This window comes from Theropithecus gelada, chromosome 10 (assembly GCF_003255815.1).
Source record: "Theropithecus gelada isolate Dixy chromosome 10, Tgel_1.0, whole genome shotgun sequence".
NCBI lineage: Eukaryota > Metazoa > Chordata > Mammalia > Primates > Cercopithecidae > Theropithecus > Theropithecus gelada.
Window position 1 is genome coordinate 70,731,194 of NC_037678.1, and position 22,351 is coordinate 70,753,544.

General features: G+C 47.0%; 1 protein-coding gene across 1 annotated transcript in view; it reads right to left on the reverse strand.

Annotated features, from left to right (window-relative positions):
• Nucleotides 1-172: 172 nt before the first annotated feature.
• TTLL9 (tubulin tyrosine ligase like 9) overlaps nt 173-22,351 on the reverse strand; it is a 74,265-nt gene continuing 52,086 nt past the window's right edge. Inside the window, exons 8-16 of the mRNA XM_025399546.1 lie at nt 21,064-21,104; nt 20,023-20,065; nt 10,523-10,581; nt 9,494-9,690; nt 6,875-6,988; nt 5,219-5,343; nt 1,400-1,510; nt 599-678; nt 173-416 (exon numbers count right to left, since the gene is read on the reverse strand). Coding sequence (XP_025255331.1) covers nt 1,434-1,510; nt 5,219-5,343; nt 6,875-6,988; nt 9,494-9,690; nt 10,523-10,581; nt 20,023-20,065; nt 21,064-21,104 — 656 coding nt within the window. The 3' untranslated portion in view covers nt 173-416; nt 599-678; nt 1,400-1,433. The remainder of the gene's footprint in view (nt 417-598; nt 679-1,399; nt 1,511-5,218; nt 5,344-6,874; nt 6,989-9,493; nt 9,691-10,522; nt 10,582-20,022; nt 20,066-21,063; nt 21,105-22,351) is intronic.

Here is a 22,351-nt window from a genome sequence, read left to right on the forward strand (position 1 = left end):
GAAGGAGATGTCACCCTATACCCATTGGTAAACTTTGGATTTTAAACCACATTAATGTATTACTTATTTTTAAATGTAAATAAAGTAGGGAGTTGCAGAATTCACCTTGCTAGATGTTCTCCAGTATGACTGCCTGATTCACAATTTCACCATTGGAAAATTGCCCCTTCCTCCCTTGCAGGGTGGGTGCTGGGCCAAAAAGAGCCAGTCGCATTCCTTCTGGAAATAGGGAACCTGGAGCCCATGCCTGGACCTGTCTGTGTTTGCCTCAGTCACAAGGATGAATGGGAGAAGTCCTCATGCTCTGAAGGCAGAAGGTCCAGAGTAGCTTGGCTTCTGGCTTTCCTAAAGTCAGCGGGTTCACTTCTTGGATTTGCCAGTATTTTCCTTCCAAAAGTCTTCCCTTTGGGCTTAACCTAGGCAGTCAGATTCCACCATTTGCAGCCAGAGAAAGTACTCTGAAGCAGGCGGAGTGGTAGAGGGAGTAAATCCCCCCTGGAGCAGTTACCCCAACAGCCCCGACTCTCGTTGCAACCCCTCTTAAACCAAGAGGAGGCTTAGGAATGTAAGATGTGAAAATGCAGAGATTTTTACTCACACTCAACTCCCCAAGCTGTCCTGCCCATGAGCCCAAGGTTTTCTGGTTTCTGGCTCAGCTCCGAAGCTCAAACACAGGGCCTAGAGAAGCAGTTAAGTCACCCATCTGACTTAGATCAATGCACCTTTGCAGAGACCCTCACTAAGCTCTGCCTCCCTGGTCTGTCTGGTCCATCTGAGAAGTGGGGATGCTCTGTCCCACTGGTTTTCAGATGATGGTCAGGGAGCCCCATGGGTTCCCGATATGCAGGGTCAGGGTATTACAAGGAGAAGAGGATGTGTTTAGGGCTCAGTACTTCCCCAGACCCCCAATAAATACAATCTAATGACGGCTTGCTTTGTAAGCACAGCTTAAAGACAAGTTCCTTAGCCTCCAAACCCTTGCTCCTGAAGGACCTTTTCAGCACTAACTTGGGAGGCATCCAAGTGTCAAAGCCAGGAGGACTTGGCTGCAGCCAACAGTATCCCCTGAACCAGGCCTGGTGCCCAGTGACTCCAAGTAGGGCCTGTGCTCATTTATTAGATATGATCTCTTGGGGGTACAGAACTTGCTGTATTTGTTCTCTTTGGGCCTAATTGCCAAGTCAGTTTCTCAAGGTTAAAACACCCCCCAGTCCTAGGGATTGGCGTCTCCTGGTGCAAAGATGCCTGGGGATGGGCTGGAGGTATCCAAGCGGCCCAATTCAGGTAGTAAGCTGCAGCTGCTAAGCCAGCAAAGCTGGTGCCAGGGTGGAGGTGGGGAGGTGAGAGCTTTGAGGTGCTGTGCTGGGATCTGAGAGTGCGGGGGAGGCCTGGGTGGCACCTGCTAAGGCTGATTTCCTCCTGGCAGCTGGGGATCAACTGGAAGCTTTCTTCTGGACTTGAAGGGAGTAGAAGAGCTGCCTCAGTTGTTTTTTCCGATCGTTGACGCAGCCTGGAAAGGAAGTGGGGTGTTGGCTGGGATGACCTGTGCTTGGGAGGAGTGGAGGGGCCTGTGCCCCCACTCCCTGCTGGGAAGAGGGGACAGCGGGAGTCAGACAACCACACACAGCCTGTGGTTTACATCCTGGCTCCATTCCTGAACTGCCATGGCCCTCAAGCAGGTCATTTACCCTTTCCAGCATTGGTCTTCTCATCTGTAAACCAGGATACTACTGCCCACCTTAGGGAGTGAACATGAGGATTGGGAGCTTCCCTCAAGCCAGGGACTGCTCCAGATGCTGAATGTGGATGGATTTGTTTGGCCTTCACGGGAATGATGTGTAGAAGCGAAAACGGGCTCAGAGAGGTTAAATCATTTGAACCCAGACTACCTGGTGCCAGAGCTACACTCTTAACCACTACCCCACACTGCCGCTCCTCCTGGCTTTGCTCAGTGAAAATGCATTTAAAGCTAGCACAGTGCCTGGCTTCTCATAGCTGCCCAGTACTGTCAGCTTTCTTCCCTTACCCAACCCATGTGTCAGGCACAACTGGCTAAGGGATGAGTTTTCCATACATGTGGCCCCCAGTCCCAGGCAGTTCGTGCTTTTAAATATTTCTGCCGTGAGCGCTGAGACGTCTCTCCCAGGACGTTCATGGTGCTACATGTTGGCTATTTGCTCTCAGAGCTGATCCTTGGGGTAACTCTCTGGTCATTTAATCTCATGCCAGGCATATTGATGGCACTCAAAAGTGCTGCTTGAGTGACTGAATCTCTCTGGCCACTAGTACTGACCTGGGAGTGTCTGCCATCTTCCACATCCCCCCAAACCCTTGTCTGTCCCTGCTTCCTAGGCACTCACTTAGCCATTCCCTGAGCTGAGAGCCTACTATGCACATCCTCAGGGTTTTCCAGAGTGAGTTCCATGCAGCCCTAACTTAAACTCTATTTGGCTCATTCATAACTCCCAAGTCTTCTTGTCCAGTGCAAACTTCTTGGAGTTCTAGACTCATCTCTGAGTTATCTGCTGACCCTTTCACCTGGATGTCCCTGAACACTTCCCTAACACAATTCATCAGTACTCTTCCTACCCTAACCAGCTACCCTTGTGTTTACCACCATCAACCCAAACACTTGAAACAGGAATAATTCTAGAGACTTCTAAAGCACTGGCTCTCCCAGCCTGGTCAACATAGTGAGATTTTGTCTCTACAGGAAAAAGACACACACACAAAAATAAAATTAGCCAGGTGTGATGGGGTGTGCCTATAGGCCTAGCTACTTGGGAGGCTGAGGCAGGAAGACTGCTTGAGCCTGGGAGTTTGAGGTTAGTTACAGTGAGCTATGATCGCACCACTGCACTCCAGCCTGGGTGACAGAGCGAGACTCTGTCTCAAAAAAAAAATTAAAAATTAAAATATAAAACAGTGGCTTGCAACTTGGGCTGCATATTGGAATCACTTGAGAACTTTAAAAGCTACTGATGCCCACACCAACCGTATCTTGATCTGGCAGACATCAGTAGTCTTTAAAGCTCCCGGGCGATTCCAATGGGCAGCCAAGGTAGAGAACCGCCACTTTCCATCTTTGCTACTCAAATGGGGGTCCAGGAACTAGCGCATTGATATCTGAGGTACACTGTTAGCAAAAATGGCTGCAACAATTCCATTCCTATATGCACACCTCTGTGCAAGGTGACTGCTGCTCCTCTCATCAAGAGGTGGGGTCTATTTTCTTTTTTTTCTTTTTTTTTTTTTTTCTTTTTTTGAGACAGAGCCTCGCTGTGTCACCCAGGCTGGAGTGCAGTGGCGCGATCTCGGCTAACTGCAAGCTCTGCCTCCTGGGTTCACGTCATTCTCCTGCTCAGCCTCCCGAGTAGCTGGGACTACAGGCACCCGCCACCACGCCCGGCTAATTTTTTTTGTATTTTTTAGTAGAGACGGGGTTTCACTGTGTTAGCCAGGATGGTTTCGATCTCCTGACCTCATGATATGCCCGCCTCGGCCTCCCAAAGTGTTGGGATTACAGGCATGAGCCACTGCGCCCGGCGAGGTGGGGTCTCTTTTCTTACCCAGTGACTGGGTTAGACTAACACATGCTTTGATTGTAGCAGAATGACTTTATGGGACTTCTGAGTCTGGGCCACAAAAGCCTTTGCAGTGTCTTTTCTCACCCTCTTGGAACCCCGAGTCTACCACATGAAGAAGCCAGGGCCAGACTATTGGAAGACGAGTGGCCACATGGAAAGAGAGGCCCAACTGACAGCCAGTATCAACCCCCACACCTATGAATGAGGCTGTCGTAGCTATCAAGCCTCAGTAAATCTGCCAGGTGCCTGCAGCCCTATGAGTGACCCCAGGAGGGACCTGAGGAAGCATGAGCAAATAAAACAGTTGCTTTAAGCTGCTAGGTTTTGGGAGGGCTTGTTATACAGCAATGGTTAATCCATGGAGCATTACCCAGGAGCTTGTTAGAAATACAATCTTAGGCCCCACCCTAGACCTATGGAGTCACAATCTACAGTTTAACAAGATTTCCAGGTGATTATATGCATATTAAATTAAGCTTGGACAGGGTTATATAGTCATCCGAAGCCTTATACATTTAGAAAACTAAACAACCCCTAGAAAAATGGATAAAGAGTATAGACAGCTTACAAAAGAAGAAGTGCAAATTTACAAAACGGAAACCTCACCAGTAATCAATGGAATGCACATAAAACAACAATGAGTCAGTATGTTTTACCTCGCCAGTTGGCACAGATTTTTTTTTTTCCTAAAAATTCAAATCTGGCAAATTCGTATAATCTTTCTGGAAAGCAATTTGGTTGTAATAATCCCATCCCTTTGGCCCAATAATTCTGCTTCTAGGAATCTGTCCTCAGGAAATGGCCAGAATTTCAGCCGAGCTTAATGTGAAAGGGTGTTCATCAGGGTATTATTTATAAAAGTTAAAAAATATAAAATGCAATTGTGCCAAATGTCCAATTATAAGAAATTGGTTTAGTAAATGTCGGCATATGTACAAACTGAAATATTTTGCAGCCATACGGTAATTTTTTTAAACTGTGCCAAGAGGCAGGAAAGTCTAACGGTCAAGCACTCAGGTTTTGGAGCCAGGCAGATGGGAGTTTGAGTCCTGGCTCACCACTTATCACCAAAACCTTCATTCAGCAAGTTACATAGCACCTGGATATCATTTCCTCATCTGTAAAATGACAATAAAAACTACTTAAAGATTAAATGAGATAATGTATGTAAAAGATTTCATCCAGACTGGACCAAAAAGTACATTCAAGAGGGAGGCTCTTAATATACTTGAATGGAAAATGCCATGGGGAAAAGTGGGATTCGAAACTCTAGCCCAATGCCAATTTTGTAAAAGAAAAAGTATGAATATATGCATTTTTTAAGAACTGGAAGGAAATACACCAGATTGTTAAAGATGGTTATGTCTGGATGTTTTTTTATTTCTTTCTTTAGTTTTCAAATATTCTACAATGAGTGTGAATCCTTTTTTTATAATCAGGGGAAGTTTTCACTTTTTAGAAACCAAATTTAAAAATGAGGAACAGAGGTTAAGTCCCTTGCCCAAGGTCACACAGCTGGTAAGTTGCAGATTGAATTCAAACAATCTAACCACTATCCCAACCTGCCTCCTAGACTACCTGGTACCTCCCATGACCCATCCCTTGTGCCCACTCCACCTGGCCCTACATACCGAGGTGTGTGTTGGTCACAAAGTTTCCCATTCCCGACAGGTCAGGAACCCCCTCCTCTCTGCTAACAGGGCCATCATTCCACATGAGGTCAAAGCCCCCGACTCGCTTCTCCCTTCCCGTGAGCCTGGACAGGAAGGAGCACACAGGGTTAATGAAGGTGCACCTGGCGGGGCCCTAACACGCAAGTGAGGTCCCTGATCCCTCCCTGAGCCCGACTGATGTCCGTCTCTCAGAAGTCCTTTTTTCCCAACCATTCATTGACTATTTCCCAGGTACCTATGCAGGTCTCTGAGGGGTTGTTCCCCAGTTTTCCCCCAAGGCTCCTTGCTCTTGATAACGTGCCCCTATTTGTTTTTGTTGTTGTTTTTGTTTTTGTTTTGAGACGGAGTCTCTGTCACCCAGGCTGGAGTGCAATGGCACGATCTTGGCTCACTGCAACTTCTGCCTCCAGGTTCAAGCGATTCTTCTGACTCAGCCTTCCGAGTAGCTGGGACTACAGGTGCACACCACCACACCCGGTTAATTTTTGTATTTTTAGTAGACATGGGGTTTCACCGTGTCGGCCAGGATGGTCTCAAACTCCTGACCTCAAATGATCTGCCCGCCTCGGCCTCCCAAAGTGCTGGGATTACAGGCGTGAGCCACTGCGCCTGGCCACGTGCCTCTATTTGTGATTTGTGGTTTAAAGTCTCCTTTCCTCCTTAGACCTTAAACTCCATAAAGGCAGGGACTAGTTCTGTCGTGTTCCTTACTGTGTCCGCAGGATATGGCACAGGGCCTGGTACAGAGCAGGGCTCAAAAGTTTGTTGAATGAATAGGTGATGGTAGGAATAGTGGATACCTGAGGTTTCTGCCTGTTCAGCATCCATTTCACCTTCTTTCAGTCCAAGAGTACCTTGGGTTTTCCTTTGAGAACCACTTCTCCCTCCCTCATCCCATGGCTCACGTGGGGTTGACCCCACTCCCGAGGAGGTGGGCACAAGAACTATGCTTGGTCAAGCAGAGTCACAATGAGTGGTTTAGGAATGGTCATGTGTCCCAGTTCCCAGCAAGGAGAATCAATCCTCAAACTTCTGCTGGAATAATTGGGGAAAAGCTAATACAGAGGAAAGAGAGGGAGGGGGAGGGGGAGGGGGAACAGACTAGCCAACATTGAGCACCTGGATTCACACATTCACCCATTCCTAAAAGTAGCTCTGGGTTTTTTTTTCTGCCATTGCACATTGTTATAGCAATAGCTTTGTACTCAGCACTTACTGTTAGCTAGGCACTAGATAGTAAATTATCGTTGTAAATTAATCTAACAACTCTGAGAGGTAGACATGGCATTTCCTATTTTGCAGATGAGGAAGCTGAGGCTCAGAAAGGTGATGTGACTAGTCCAAAGCCTCACAGTCAGAAGGTTTCGAGGAAATCCTGCTGGACTGTCTCAGAAAGCTGTAGTTGGCCCTGCTCTGCCCTAGAGAGGTCAAGTCCTTGGGTCAGGACCCTACCCTCTGTGGACATCTCAGCTTCTCCATCTACAAAGTGGTAGGGCAGGCAAAAGCCGTCACTGAGGGCCACTCAGGCCCCAAGGTTCTAAGCTTCCCCTCTTCCTTGGTGGGAGCCTCAGTTGTCATGTACAAGGACATGTGATCAAGGCTGCCCTCCCTCACCTTGCTTCCATGTCCACGACATGCAGGGTGTCTTCTAGGAGGCAGGTCTTGAGCTCATAGTCTTCCTGGCTGCTGGCTGTCAGTGACGGGGACGCATTGACCTCCAGGAGCCACCTGGGGAGGAAGGAGAGTGGAGAGTCTTAGGGTTACTCAGTCTCTGGAGCCCCTAGGATTTCACTGAGAGGCTAGATGGATGCATGGACCCCACCCTTAATTCAATCCAGGCTACTCCCTCTACCTTTCTATTTTTTTAAATTATTTTTATAGAGATAGGGTCTTGCTAGGTTGCCCAGGCTAGTCTCAAACTCCTGGCCTCAAGTGATCCTCCTGCCTCAGCCTCCCAAAGTACTGGGATTACAGATAGGAGCCACTGTGCCCAGCTCCCTCCCACCCCCCTGCCTTTTTTTTTTTTTTTTTTTCTAGAGAGGGAGTTTTGCTCTTGTCGCCCAGGCTGGAGTGCAATGGCATGATCTCAGCTCACTGCAACCTCTGCCTCCCAGGTTCAAGCGATTCTCCTGCCTCAGCCTCCAGAGTAGCTGGGATTACAGGTGCCCGCCACCACGCCCAGCTATTTTTTTTTTTTTTTTTTTTTTTGTATTTTTAGTAGAGACAAGGTTTCACCATATTGGTCAAGCTGGTCTCAAACTCCTGACCTCAGGTGATTCGCCCACCTCGGCCTCCCAAAGTGCTAGGATTACAGGCATGAGCCACCTTTCCACTTTGAAGAAAGGTAACTTAAATGTAGAAAGCTGGCATAGGCATGATTATGGTGCTTTCGTGGTGTTATTGTTTTCCCTTCTTCCAACAGAGATGTGAATGCAAGAAAAACTTCCCTTTCTTAGTGAAAATTTGCGCACTGTAGGTGGCACCCAACCTGCTGTGTCAGGGGTTGGGAAGCAGTGGGGAGAGGTGGAGACTGTGGTGAGCTGGAAAGGGCATTCCATGTCTAAAGGGGTGGCTGTGGCCAGCTCCAGGAGAGTGTTGCCTTGTGGGCATGTGAGTCCAGAATTGAGAGATCATCTGATTTTTCAAGAAAAGCCAAAAATTGTGAATTTTTTTTTTTTTTTTAAGAGTCAGGATCTGGCTCTATCACTCAGGCTAGAGAGCAGTGGTGCAATCTTAGCTCTTTGCAGCCTTGAATTCCTGGCCTCAAGTCATCCTCCTGCCTCAGCCTCCTGAGTAGTTGGTATTATTATTATAGGTGCTTGAGCCACTGTACTTGGTAATTCTGATTTTTATGTAAACATCTTCCAAATTTTAGAGCCTGTCAATAAATTAAAATTAAAAACAAAAACAGTCTAAAGGCCAAATTCCAAGTATCTGCAGGCCAAAAGCAGCCCAAAGACCTCCCGCTAACCACCTCTTGTCTTGTTCAACCCCATCCTTTTACAGACAGGAAGCTGGAGCCCAGAGAGGGAAGGGCTCACCTGGCAGGTCTGTGGGAGACCAAGTCCCTTTCCACTATACAGCAAATTATCTTGGTAAATTACTCTAACAACTTGGAGAGGTAGACATGGTGTTTCCCATTTTACAAATGAGGAAACTGAGGCTCTGAGGGGTGATGTAGCCACCTGGGGTCCTATGCAGCCAGTCTTCTTGGACCTGCAGAATTTTTGCCCACACAGAGGGGCACAGCCGGAGTCATCCTAATCACAACACTCAGGGCTGGACCCCTCTTGTCCAGGCCTAAGGGCGGTGCTGAGGGCCATTGTTTAGGGGTCTCAGCAGGCCAGGTGGTGATTAACTGAGGGTCCCTCCCCCAACCTGACTACCCAGGCCCCAGGGCCGCAAGTGGATGCTCCAGGCTTCCTGCAGTAGCTGGTGTCCAAGCACCGACCAGAGCTTATTCCTCCACCAGGTCCACCTTAATGCCAGCAGTCACATCCTGCTACAGGGGACAAAGGAGAGAGTCCTGCTGGTGCCGAGACCCTGTTTCCCTTGAGCGAGGGCTTCTCCTGGCTTAGAAAACCCCTCAACACTTACATGGTGACCCTGAATAGAGGGTTGGCTCCTGGATCTGGCAGTGCTGGTGAGGAGCAGCTCAGTCCAAGTCCTTAGACCCTGGGCCTGGCTTTGCCCTTGACTGGCTACATAACCTCAAGCTCCCTGACCCTCACTAGGCTTCTGTGTCCTGTTGCATCATGTGAGGCCATCATAGTGGTCCCTGCCAGGTCCGGTTTGTTCTATTCATCAGCTCAACCTCTTCCACCGGCATCTTGGGAGTGGATCAAAGTCTTGGCAAAGATCGACATTGTAACAATATTCCATTATATGGTGCTTTGCATCTTCAAAGCTCCAAGACTTACAGAGGGGAAGTTTCTTGCCTGGTATAGGGGAGAATTCCTGACTCAGCAGATGATCAGGAAAGGCCTCCCAGTGCCAGGCTTGGTCCTCGGTGCTCTACAGACTATATCTCACTTATTCCTCATAACGTTCCTATAATGACCTATGGATAGATCCTGTCATGACCAACCTCATTTACAAATGGGCAAATTGAAGCACAGAAAACGTAAGTGTGCACAAGGTTATACAACTAGGAATTGGCAGAGCTGGGATTCAAACCTGGGCAGTCTGGGTATTCAAACTGTGACCTCCTGGCTCTGCCACCCACCCACTTACGGCTTGAGGTCCTGGTCGATGAGGATGTCGTAGCCGTACAGCTCGAAGCAGTGCTTGTCACTGATGATCACCTTCTGCACACTCTGCAGGCTTTTGACAAAGATGTTGTCGATGTCCCTAAAGAGCGTCTCCACCACCTCGGGCCCGTGTTTGGATGCCAGGTACTGCCGGAAGCGCTGCAGCATCCACTTGCAGCCCTGGGCCCCGGGCAGCCAGGTTGAGAGAGGAGCCTCAGTTAGTCAGGATCTGGCCTGGTAGGACCCTTACACAATTGCCTTCAGTGTTTCCCTTAGACCTGGGCAAGAGGGGCCCAGCCCTGAGCCCTGTAATTAGGATGACCCCAGGTGTGCCCCTCTTTCAGGGGAAAAAATTCTTCATGTCTAAGAGGACTGGCTATGCAGGATCCCAGAAGTCCCTACCCACACGGCCTGCGTAGGCCCCTTCCCTGAGCCTGACTTGCTGAGGACAGACCACACTGACCATGTGTGCATCCCAAGGCCAAGGAGTGACCAACAGGCTGCCGTTTTCAGGGGTGTGTATGCACAAGGGCCCCACTGTGTGGGATGGAGCCAGGGGAGGGAGAGAAGGGAACAGGTGTGAGCTGGGGACCTGCTCTCCTGTGTCCCCTTGGTCTGGCCCTTGACTTTGAGAAGTCTGAGAATTCTGTATTTGAACCTGGCCTTGCAGGTTATTTTACATAGATAGAGATAAAATATATCTGTATGATACATTACATTAATCGATTAATCCATTGACCAATAGAAGATATCTGTCAAGGTAGGGGAATAGGACATTTTTTGTTTAGGGGTGTGTTAGTGTGATTACAACTTTTAAATACTTAGACACATGATATGTAGGCCTCCATTTGTAGTCCTGCCCTCAGCCCTGCAAGTGGGATGGGCAGGCCTGCCTCACTGGTGAACACAGGCTCAGACAGGCCTATCCTGGGCTCCTTGCCACTCCACCCTCCCTACCCCGACCCGGCCCTAGAGGGCTGCCCCCGTGCAGAGCCACGCCTGGCTTCCTCACCTTCTTTGGGTGGTAGTCGGGAGATGTTTTTTGCACAGCAACGTTGGTGAGGTGAACATCTGGGAAAGGGTGGTAGTCAAGGGTCAGTGTGAACAAAAAGGGCGAGCCCTGCCCCCCGAAGTCCCCAGGACTGAATTGAGACCTTGCTTGGGAATTGATGGGGAAGGCTACGAAATAGCTCCACGGTCGTGTGTGTGGGCTTTGGAGTCAGTTGGGCCTGGGTTCAAATCCTGCCTGCATCTTTCCTGGCTGTGGGCTCCTGAAAAGCCATTTCACTTCCCTAGGCCTATTTCCCCACCTTTTAATGGGGGTACTTAGTAGTATATTGACCTCACAGGATTTTTCAAAAGGTTAAATACTGTGCCTCTTCCAGTGCCTGGCATAGCTGATATTATACTACGGTTTTTCTTTTCTTTTTTTTTTTTAAATCTTTTTTTTTTTTTTTTTTTTAAATCAAGAGGAGTGGTTCTAACAAATAAAGGAACTAAATACAGAACAACCATCTCAGGACACACTAGGCTGTTTGTCACTAGAGGGGTCCAGGCTGGGCGGCCACTTTGTAGGAATATTGGCAAAGGGATCCAGCACTGGGATAGGGTCAGGGTGGCCTTGGAAGACCCAGCCCGGAGATTTGGCCTCTCAGTACCATCACCATCATCACCACCAGTGACATCAGCAGCACTTTGCAGCTTACAGAGCATCTCACTTGTTCCCCAAATTATTCCCATCTCACAGATGAGACCTTGGAGGCTCAGAGAAGTTAAGTGACCACCATTCAGAATACTCCTTCCTTAACATCTTCCCCTCACAGCTAAGCAGGATGGCTTCCTCAAACCTCCTTGTATTTGTTTGTCTGTTTGTTTTGAGACGTAGTCTGTTGCCCAGGCTGGAGTGCAGTGGTGCAATCTCAGCTCACTGCAACCTCCGCCTCCCGAGCTCAAGCGATTCTCCTGCCTCAGCCTCCCAAGTAGCTGGGGTTACAGGCGCCCGCCACCATGCCAGGCTGATTTTTGTGTTTTTAGTAGAGATGGGGTTTCACCATATTGGCCAGGCCAATCTCAAACTCCTGACCTCAAGTGATCCGCCCGCCTCAGCCTCCAGAGTGCTGGGATTACAGGTGTGAGCTACCACACTCAGTTCCAAACCTCATGAAATGGCCATAAGACCTGACTTTCTCCAGGACTTACTTGGGGCATTTCTCAGATGGGGAGGTAGAGGTTCTAGGTCTCTGACTCCAAGTCTAATTCCCCTAAACGTATGGTTCTTCCAGTTTGTGGTGTATTGAACAGAGTAGGGTGGTTTCAACCTCTCTGGAGAAGGTGAGAATCCTCGTTAGCATCTTTTTCCTAGACATCTTCTTTAGAGCTCTTCTTCAGAGCTCTTTTTTTTTTCTTCTTTTGAGACGGAGTCTTGCTCTGTCACCCAGGCTGGAGTGCCGTGGCACCATCTCAACTCACTGCAACTGCTGCCTCCCGGGTTCAAGCGATTCTCCTGCCTAAGCCTCCCAAGTGGCTGGGAGTACAGGCGTGTGCCACAACGCCCGGCTAGTTTTTGTATTTTTAGTAGAGGCAGGGGTTTTACCATGTTGGCCAGGCTGGTCTGAAACTCCTGACCTCAGGTGATCTGCCTGCCTTGGCCTCCCAAAGTGCTGGGATTACAGGCATGAGTCACCACATCCAGCCCAAAAATTAATTTTAAATGGACCACAGACCTAAATATAAGAGGCAAAACTATGAAATTCATAGAGAAAAATAGAGGAATGAGTCATTGTGACCTTGAGTAGGCAGGTCCTCTTAGATAGGACACCAAAAGCACAGATGACAAAATAAAAAATAGATAAATTCAACTTTACCAACATTTAAAACTTCTGTGCTTCAATGGGAATTATGGAAAAAAATGAAAGAAAACTCACAGAATGAGAAAAAATATTTGCAAATAATGTATCTAATAAGGGACTAGTATCCAGAATACATACAGGATTCTTATAACTCAACACTAAAAAGATAATCCAATTTAAGAATGGGCAAAGGATTTGAATAGATTTATAAGTGGTCACAAGCACATAAAAGGTACTCAGTATCATTAGTCATCAGGGAAATGCCAATCAAAACCACTGCACATCCACTAGAATGGCTATAATGAAAAGGACAGATAATAGCAAGTACTGGCCAGGCATGATGGCCGCGCCTGTAATCCTAGCACTTTGGGAGGCCAAGGCAGGCAGATCACTTGAGTCCAGGAGTTCAAGACCAGCCTAGGCAACATGGTGAAACCCTGTATGTACACAAAATACAAAAATTAGCCAGGCATGGATGCGAGCATCTATAGTCCCAGCTACTTGAGAGGCTCAGGCGGGAGGATCACTTGAGCCTGGGAAGTCGAGGCTGCAGTGAGCCAAGATCACACCACTGCACTCCAGCCTGGGCAACAGAGCAAGAATTTGTCTCAAAAAATACAAAATAACAAGTGTTGACGAGGATATAAAGAAATTGGAACCCTCAAACAATGCTAGTGGACATGTACAATCGTGCAGCACCTTGGAAAACAGTTTACAGGTTCCTCAAAAGTTAAACATGGAATTATTATGTGCGGCAATTCCACTCCTAGATACATACTCAAGAGAAACGAAATAGACTGGGTGAGGTAGCTCATGCCTGTAATCCCAGCACTTTGGGAGGCCGAGGTGAGCAGATCACTTGAGGTCAGGAGTTTGCAACCAGCCTGGCCAACATGGCGAAACCTCATCTCTACTAAAAATACAAAAATTAAGTCAGGCATGGTGGCGCACGCCTGTAGTCCCAGCTACTCAGGAGACTGAGGCACGAGAATCGCTTGAACCTGGGAGGCAGAGGTTGCAGTGAGCCGAGATGGCACCATTGCACTCCAGTCTGGGGGACCGAGACACTGTCTCAAAAAAGAAAAAGAAATGAAAACATATGTCCACACAAAAACTTGTACATGAAATTTTTATAGCAGCATTTTTCATAATAGCCAAAAAGCAGAAACAACTCCAGTGCCAACAATGGATAAAATGGTATACCCATTTTACTGAATGTGATATATCTATACAAGGAATATTTGGCAATAAAGAAATATGAAAGGCCAGGTGCGGTGGCTCACACCTGTAATCCCAGCACTTTGAGGGGCTGAGATGGGCGGATCACCTGAGGTCAGGAGTTCAAGACCAGCCTGGCCAACATGATGAAACCTCATCTCTACTAAAAATACAAAAAAAATTAGCCAGGCATGGTGGCAGGCACCTGTAATCCCAGCAACTTGGGAGGCTGAGGCAGGAGAATCATTTGAACCCAGGAGGCACAGGTTGCAGTAAGCTGAGATGGCGCCACTGCACTCCAGCCTAGGCAACAAGAGCAAAACTTGGTCACAAACAAACAAAAACCAAAAAGAAATATGAAGTACTGATCCATGCTACAACATAGAAGAACCTTAGAAACAAGCCAAGTGAAAGAAGTCAGACACAAAAGACTGCATAGTGTATGATTCCATCTATATGAAATGTCCAAAATAGGCAAATCCATAGAGACAGGAAGTGGCTGCAAAGGCCTGGGAGGGGAGTCTAGGGAGGAATAGGGGATGATGGCTAATGGGTATGGAATTTCTTTGGGGATAGGATAAAAATATTCTAAAAAGCTGGGCATGGTGGCTCACACCTGTAGTATCCTCTACTCAGGAGGGTGAAGTGGGAGGATCATTTGAGCCCATGAGTTCGAGACCAGCCTGAACAATATAGGGAGACCCTGATTCAAAAAAAAAATAAATTTTCTAAAACTGATTGTGGTAATGGTTGTGTGGATATGATAAGGCATTTCATTGCATGCTTTCACTGGGTAAATTGTATGATATGTGAATTATATCTCAATAAAGCTCAATATATATCTCAATATATGAAGATATTATGGCCAAATAAAGCTGCTATAAAAAATAGGAAAAGAGAAGGCCAGGTTCAGTGGCTCATGCCTGTAATCCCAGCACTTTGGAAGGGCAAGGCAGGAGGATCACTTGAGCCCAGGAGTTTGAGACCAGCCTGGGCAATATAGTGAGACCAGTCTCTACAAAAAATTTTAAAATTAGCTGCGCATGGTGGTGCATGCCTGTGGGCCCAGCTACAAGGGAGGCTGAGGTAGGAGGATCGCTTCAGCCCAGGAGATGGAGGCTGCAGTGAACCATGATTGTACCACTGCGCTCCAGCCTGGGCAACAGAGCAAGACTGTCTCGAAAAAAAGAAAAAAAAGGAAAAGAGGATGCTGGAGCAAAGTGAGTTACTGGCTGAAGAGGACGAATAGCTCTCTTCGGATGAAGGAAGCACGGCTCCCAGAACTTCACACTTCACACACTGCTCTTGCCTGCTGTGGAGGAGACAGTGGGCCTCCTTAGGAGCAGAGGAGGAGGAGAGGCTAAAAGAAAGGGGTGGGAGATGGGTCAGCAAACCTCAGAGCCTCCCGTCTCTAGAGAGGAACCTAAAACCAGGTCTTGATGGACCAACGGTCAAGTAGCAGAGTAAACATATAACCAAATCCACAGAGAAACAGAACTGATTCATGGTGAAATCTTTAGGAGAAAAAGGCTTTTCTTAGTTTAGAAATGATGGTAAAAATCACAGAAAAAACCAATGGACAAGTAAGCCATCAAGCATGTGAAAATAAAAATGAACAGATGTCAAGACAAAAATTAAAGAATCAGTGACCACAGAAAAGATGTGTAGCAAATGCAATAGTCTAATGTTTCTGTCACGTGAAAATCCCACATGAAGTAACAGTAAAAAGTATGACTGTTTATGTACTAAGTAAAGGATATGGACAAACATAAAAGAGAAAATACAGCTGGTAGGACCCCATCTGGGAAAAAGCTCAAAGTTCCTAGTAATAGAAGATACATAATTTCAAAGGCATGCAAATGGGGGAAAATGAAAATTGGAAGAAATGCTAATTTTAAGGCAAAACTCTGCTTCCTCATCAAGTCAGTGGGATGTACAACATCTTTTCATTTTGAAAACTTCAAAACTCACAGAATATTTGCAAGAGTCATATAATGAATGCCCCTATCTGCTTCACCTAGATGTGCCCAATCATTTCAGAAATGGCTGTTTAAAACAATTGTCCCCAGGACTGGGGAGCTGGGATGAAATGGACCAGTCAATAGGAGGGTAAACATATTTTATTTTATTTATTTATTTATATTTATTTTTGAGACAAAGTCTTGCTCTATCACCCAGGCTGGAGTGCAGTGGCACAATCTTGGCTCACTGCAACCTCCACTTCCCTGGTTCAAGCAATTCTCCTGCCTCAGCCTCCCGTGGGGTGAGTAACAGGCGCTCACCACCACACCTGGCTAATTTTTATATTTTTAGTAGAGACAGGGTTTCACCATGTTGGCCAGGCTGGTCTCGAACTCCTGACCTCAAGTGATCTGCCTGCCTCAACCTCCCAAACTGCTAGGATTACAGGCGTGAGCCACCACACCCAGCGAGGGTAAAAACATAAAAGGACACTTCTGGGAAGCAATGTGGCCAGATGGGCTTGACTCAGTATTTACACCTCTAAGACACCATCCAAAGGAAGCATCTTAAATACCGTAAAAGATTTATGAAGAAATATGCTCCTTTGCAGCATTATGTGTCACTATAGCAAGAAACTGAATACTTCCCAAATGCCTGCAGCATGGGGGATTAGAAAACCAGGAAACCTACTCAGTGGAATATTTTTGTAACAGAAAAAAAAAAAAAAAAAAAGTCTACAAGGAAAATACTGCTGATAATGTTTAGTGCAAGAAAAGGTTATATTTATACAGTGGGATCATTTGTATATAAAAGGTGAATGACAACAAAATTCCCTACAAATAAGCCTAGAAGGAAAACAAGTAAGTAGTTTTTGCCAGAAAATGTGCCTAGAGAAGGTTTCTTTTCCTTTTGGTACTTTTCTGAATTTTCTGATTTGATTTTCATGAGCTATACCACTTTTATAAAAACTATATCCTTTAGATGTTTTATGATGTTATTATTAGAGTAAGGCCTATCCGTTGTAGAAACAATTCATAATAGTTATGTATAAAGTTGAAAATAAATGTTTCCTGACCTGATTCTAATACTCTGCAGTTTTCAGAGTTAATAAATTAGTGAGGCTGGGCACGATGGCTCACGCCTGTAATCCCAGCACCTTGGAAGATCAAGGTGGGAGGATTCAAACTGTTGAATCAAGGTCACACTCTTGAGCCTAGGAGTTTGAGACCAGCCTGGGCAACCTAGCGAGAACTCATTGCTACAAAAAACAAGTTAGCCAGACATAGTGGCATGTGCCTGTGGTCCCAGCTACTCAGGAGGCTGAGATGGGAGGATCACTTGAGCCCAGGAGTTCAAGGCTGCAAAGAGTGGTGATCCCACCACTGTACTCGATCAGGGGCAATAGAGGGGGAAACTGTCAACCAATCAATCAATCAGTAAGATAGATTAGTGAATCATGAACATCCTTTCATACTTCTTCTTAAACAGAAACATTCTTCCTTAAAGGCAAAAATGAGGCCGGGCGCGGTGGCTCACGCCTGTAATCCTAGCACTTTGGGAGGTGGAGACGGGTGGATCACGAGGTCAGGAGATCGAGACCATCCTGGCTAACACGGTGAAACCCCGTCTCTACTAAAAAAATACAAAAAACTAACCGGGCGAGGTGGCAGGCGACTATGGTCCCAGCTACTCAGGAGGCTGAGGCAGGAGAATGGCGTGAACCCGGGAGGCAGAGCTTGCAGTGAGCTGAGATCCGGCCACTGCACTCCAGCCTGGGCGACAAAGCGAGACTCCGTCTCAAAAAAAAAAAAAAAAGGCAAAAATGGGAACGTGAATATACCAGTTCTCCATCTTACATTTTGTTTTTAACTTAGTCATCTGTTTTAGGTACCTTTCTATGTCCTGATATTTCGACCTATCTCATTGCTTTTAATAGATGCACAAGATCACATAGATGCTTTATCATTCATTTCACCATCCCTCAAGGGAGATTTAAGGGATCAAGGGTGATGACTGTACACTATTATATACAGTGTTTCAATGAATATTTTTGTATTTAGTATATGTATAGATATACTATATGTAAATATATATTTGAATAATTATATATAAACTATATATATTATATATAATAAAGTCAGGTTGAAAATGTTTATTATTTTGTGATCCAAGATTATTTTAAAATTTGGTATGTAATATCTGATGTGAATATGATAAAATATTAATCTGTTAAATCTGGATGGTAAATGCATGGGTTATTATAGTCTTTCCTGCAGTTTTCTATTTATAGGAAATTATTTTCTATTAATATTTCAAGATTAAAAATTTTAAACAATATAAAAGAAGGGGTGGAAAATGTGTATTTACTCACTGTGAAAACAGCAAAGCCTCATTAACTAGTAACTAGCCTCGGGAGAGGGCTTGATTTGTTTAAAAAGTCCCCATGATGCCCAGAGCTGTGCAAACATTTTTAAGTGGGAGAGGAGGACCACTAACATTTACTGAGAGGTCACTCTGGGCCAGCCACTGTTTTAAGTGCTTTACATGTATTATTTAACTTTAGGAAAAAACAAAAAACAAACAAACAAAAAAAACCTCGATGACTTGCATATGATAAATGCTTGTTAGAATTACAAAATAAAATGAATGTACTGGAAGTGCTGACGTTGGCAAAATAGAAAAAAACAAATTGCAAAAAATACTCAGAAAGGTCTAATCCCAGTCTCACATGCAGGCAATGCACATGCATCACCTTGGACACGCACTCAACTGAATGGGAAAATTAACGCAGAGAGATGCACATGGGCTAAAAGCATTGGCTAGGTTGCCCACATCCGAAGCTGGGTAGCGTCACCCCTTTCCATCTTTCCCACGTGCAGGTCATCTGGTCCTGCCCACTTGCCTCCTAAATATTGCTGGATTCTCTACCTCTTTTCTTCTGAGGCTCAGGCCTAAAGATCTTCTTTTGATGTGTTTATTATGACCAGATAATACATTCACATTGCTCAAAAGTTAAAACGCACACAATGTATGTAAGGAAACATCTCCTTTCTACCTCTGTCTCCACTCACATTTCTCTTCCCAAACGCTACATCTATTTCCAGCTTCTTTTTTTTTGAGACAGTCTTGCTCTTGTCACCCAGGCTGGAGCGCAATGGTGTGATCTCGGCTCACTGCAAACTCTGCCTCCCAGGTTCAAGGGATTCTCATGCCTCAGCCTCCCTAGTAGCTGGAATTACAGGCAGGTGCCACAATGCCAACTAATTTTGTATTTTTAGTGGAAATGGGGTTTCACCATGTTGGCCAGGCTGGTCTCCAACTCCTGGCTTCAGGTGATCCACCTGCCTTGGCCTCCCAAAATGCTGGCATTACAGGTGTGAGCCACTGCACCCAGCTTCTTGTCTGTTCTTCCAGAGATGTCTATGTACAGATAAGCAAACATATATATATAGAGAGAGAGAGAATTTTTTTTTGAGACAGGGTCTATGCTCTGTCACCCTGACTGGCACACAGGGGCAAAATCACAGCTCACTGCAGCCTCGAACTCCTGGGCTCAAATGATCCTCCCACCTCAGCCTCCTGAGTAGCTGGGAGTACAGGCATGTGACACCACATCTGGCTAATTTATTTTTATTTCTATTTTTTCCGTAGAGACAGGATCCCACTATGTTGCCCAGGCTGGTCTTGAACTCCTGGCTTCAAGTGATCCTTCTGCCTCAGCCTCCAAAGTGCTGGAATTACAGGTGTGAGCCACCACATCTGGCCAGATATAATTTTTAACATGAACGAGAACATACTTTCACACTGTTCTAGACATACTTTGTTTTTTCCCAATTAACAATATATCTTGGAAATCGTTTCATATCAGGACATAAAGCACTTTCCCCATTCCTTTTTAACAGCTTCATAGTATTCCACTGTATAAAGGAGCCATTCATTTCATTGTTCCCTATTTTTTTCTCTCACAGACAAGGCTCTGCAGTGAATAACCTTGAAGCCTGTCTTGTCTCATACTGCAGATGTACTTGTAAGACGATAAAATCCCAGAAGGGGAATTGCTGGGTCACAGGGTAGGTGCATTTGTCTTTTAACAGATCTTTGCCAGATTGTCTTCAAAGGAGTCATACCAATCAATTTACAAACCCGCCAGCAACATATGTATTCTCCCAGCCTTGCCAGGACAGCGTGTTATCAAACTTTTGGTCTTTGCCAATCGGATGGGTGAAAATAGCATTGTGCTTGAATGAATGAGTGAGCCAATGACTAGGCACCGAAGAAACAGGCATATACAGTGTTCTCCAAAGGTCTAAAACTGTCCGACCCTAGGAATATAAGTAAATGTGAATGTTAGGCATAGCACCAAAACTATCATTAGGCAGAGCAGTTTGTGGTGAGCTGCGCTAAGCAGAGTTGGCCTCTCCCACGGAATCACCCCCACAAGACTGGAAGCTCCCGGAGGGAAGGGACCAGACCTGTCTCATACATTGTCTCCTGTGCCCAGACCACAGCAGGCACTCAGCAAACATCTGTGGGACAAAGGAGTTCACTTGCGACCGGCCAGAGTGTGGGAAGGGGTAGGTGTGTTGGGGGTGGTTCGGCAGGATCCCAGGATACACTGGTCATCAATGCTGTTCAGCGTGAAGCGGGTGTTGGAGAATCGGGCAAAGCCATCCCGGTAGAGCCAGGCCCGCAGCGGGATGTACTAAGGCAGAGGTGGAAACAGAGAGAGAGAAGGGAAAGGGAATATATTCAGGCACTCTCAGACCGCCTAGCTCTTGCACCTACCGTTTCCTCCACCCGGAGTGCCCTTCTGTCTTTCCCAAATCATCCTTCAGGCACCTGCTTTTACACCAGCCTTCTTTGATTCTGTCCCCTCCTTTACCCCAGGGGGAGGGGGATACAGAAGGAAACAAAATGAAGGTGAGGTCCAGGAGGACAGGGGTGGGGTCTGCCTCAGATACCTCCATATCCTGTGCCCAGCAAAAAGATCTGAACGTTGGCTGGATGAAGGAATGAATGAATGGGTGGAGGGAACAGAGCCGCTCCCTGGTTAAGAGAGTAGGCTCTGAGGCCAGGCTGCCTGGATTTGAATCCCAGCTCTGCTGCTCACCAACTGTGTGACTTTGGGCAAGGTACACAACCTCTGTATCTGTTCCCTCATTGTAAAGGGAGGATAATAATAGAACCTGCCTCTCTGCGTTGTTAGGAGGCCTGAATGAGATAAAACCTGCTAAGTGCCAGGGCCTGGTACTTAGTAGGTGCTCTATAAATGTCTGCTGTGGATGACCGAATGAATAAAGAAGGGCAGATAGAGGGCAAATCTAAATTTTTGGGCATCTAAGATGGTAAACCTCAGATAAGTCTTCCTGCCCCCACCCTATCCCTAGATGTCCCTTGGGGCTCTCCCAGGCAGAGAAGACCAGACAAGTTCATACAAGGTACCCCCAGGCCTCTTCCCCCCATCTCCCTAGTCCAGCCACCCTTTAACCCCTGCTGGAAGAGGGACCCCACCTTTGTTACTCACCGACATCACCAGCACATAGACACGCAGGTCAAACTTGCGGCCTGTCAGGCAAAGAAAGAATTTGTGCACAAATATTGATCGTCAGACATTGTGCTAGGTTTTGGGAAAATAGCAGTGGACAGACAGGAAACCCCGCCTTCATGAAGCTCCCACTGAAACGACACAAGGGACCAGGTGCAGTGCCTCATGCCTGTGATCCCAACACTTTGGGAGGCGGAGGCAGGAGGATCGCTTGAGGCCAGGAATCCAAGACCAACCTGAGCAACATAGTGAGACTGTGTCTACAAAAAATTAGCCTCACGTGGTGGTGCACACCTGTAGTCTCGGCTGCTCTGGAGATTGAGGCAGGAGGATCGCTTGAGCCCAGGAGATGGAGGCTGCCTGAGCTCTGATCATGACAATGCACTCCAGCCTGGGCGACAGAGCGAGACATGGTCTCAAAAAAACTGCACAAGGTATAAAGAGAGAATAACGGGAGGCGGGGGAGGGGTGCATGGGGGTCAACTTGGGGGAGAGGCTTGAAACTCAGTGGTCAAAGACCCCCATGGGGAGTGGTGACCTTCATGGAGTGAAGGTGCCTGCCTAGCCCAGAGTGGTGCAGGACCTTGGGCAGGAGGAACTGCGAGAACAGAGGCCTGGAGGGGGAAAGAGCTCGGGCCAAGGGCAGAGTGGAAGGAGATGAGGTCGGCTAGGCTGGCAGAGGTCAGGGCCCATGCAGTTTTGGGGTTTTGTCTCACAAACCATGGGAAGCCACGGAAGGGTGTCTCCTCCCTCTGGCTGCCACGCTGAGGTGGAGAGAAGTGGGCAGAACAGCAGCAGGTGCCAGTGAGGGAGCAGGTGTGGTGGTCCAGGAGGGAGAGGATGGTGGCCGGGCCCAGGGTGGAGGTGAGAGGAGCGGCCAGGCAGATTCAAGAGCTTGTAGGAGCTTGGTGAGAACCAGATGAGGCGGGGGAAGAGGGACACACCCAGAATGGCTCCTGGCTTCTAGCTGTGTCCCCGACACAGAAGCTGAGGAGTGGTGGGGGGATGGGAGGGCAGAATTTGGGATGTGTTGGGTTTGAGTGGCTGGCAGATGCCCAAGAGGGATGTCACAGGCTGCTGGACATCAGGATCTGGGGTTCAGGGGCAAGGTCTCGGCTGGGGACAGAAAGCTGGGAGTCACTGGCCTTTGGGTGGTGTTTAAGCCACAGACAGGATGGGGTCACTATGGGGGAGAGAGGAGAAGAGGCCTAGGGACTTCCCCCTGGGGAAGGTAATTGCCAGAGGATGTGGGAGGAGGCAACTGGCA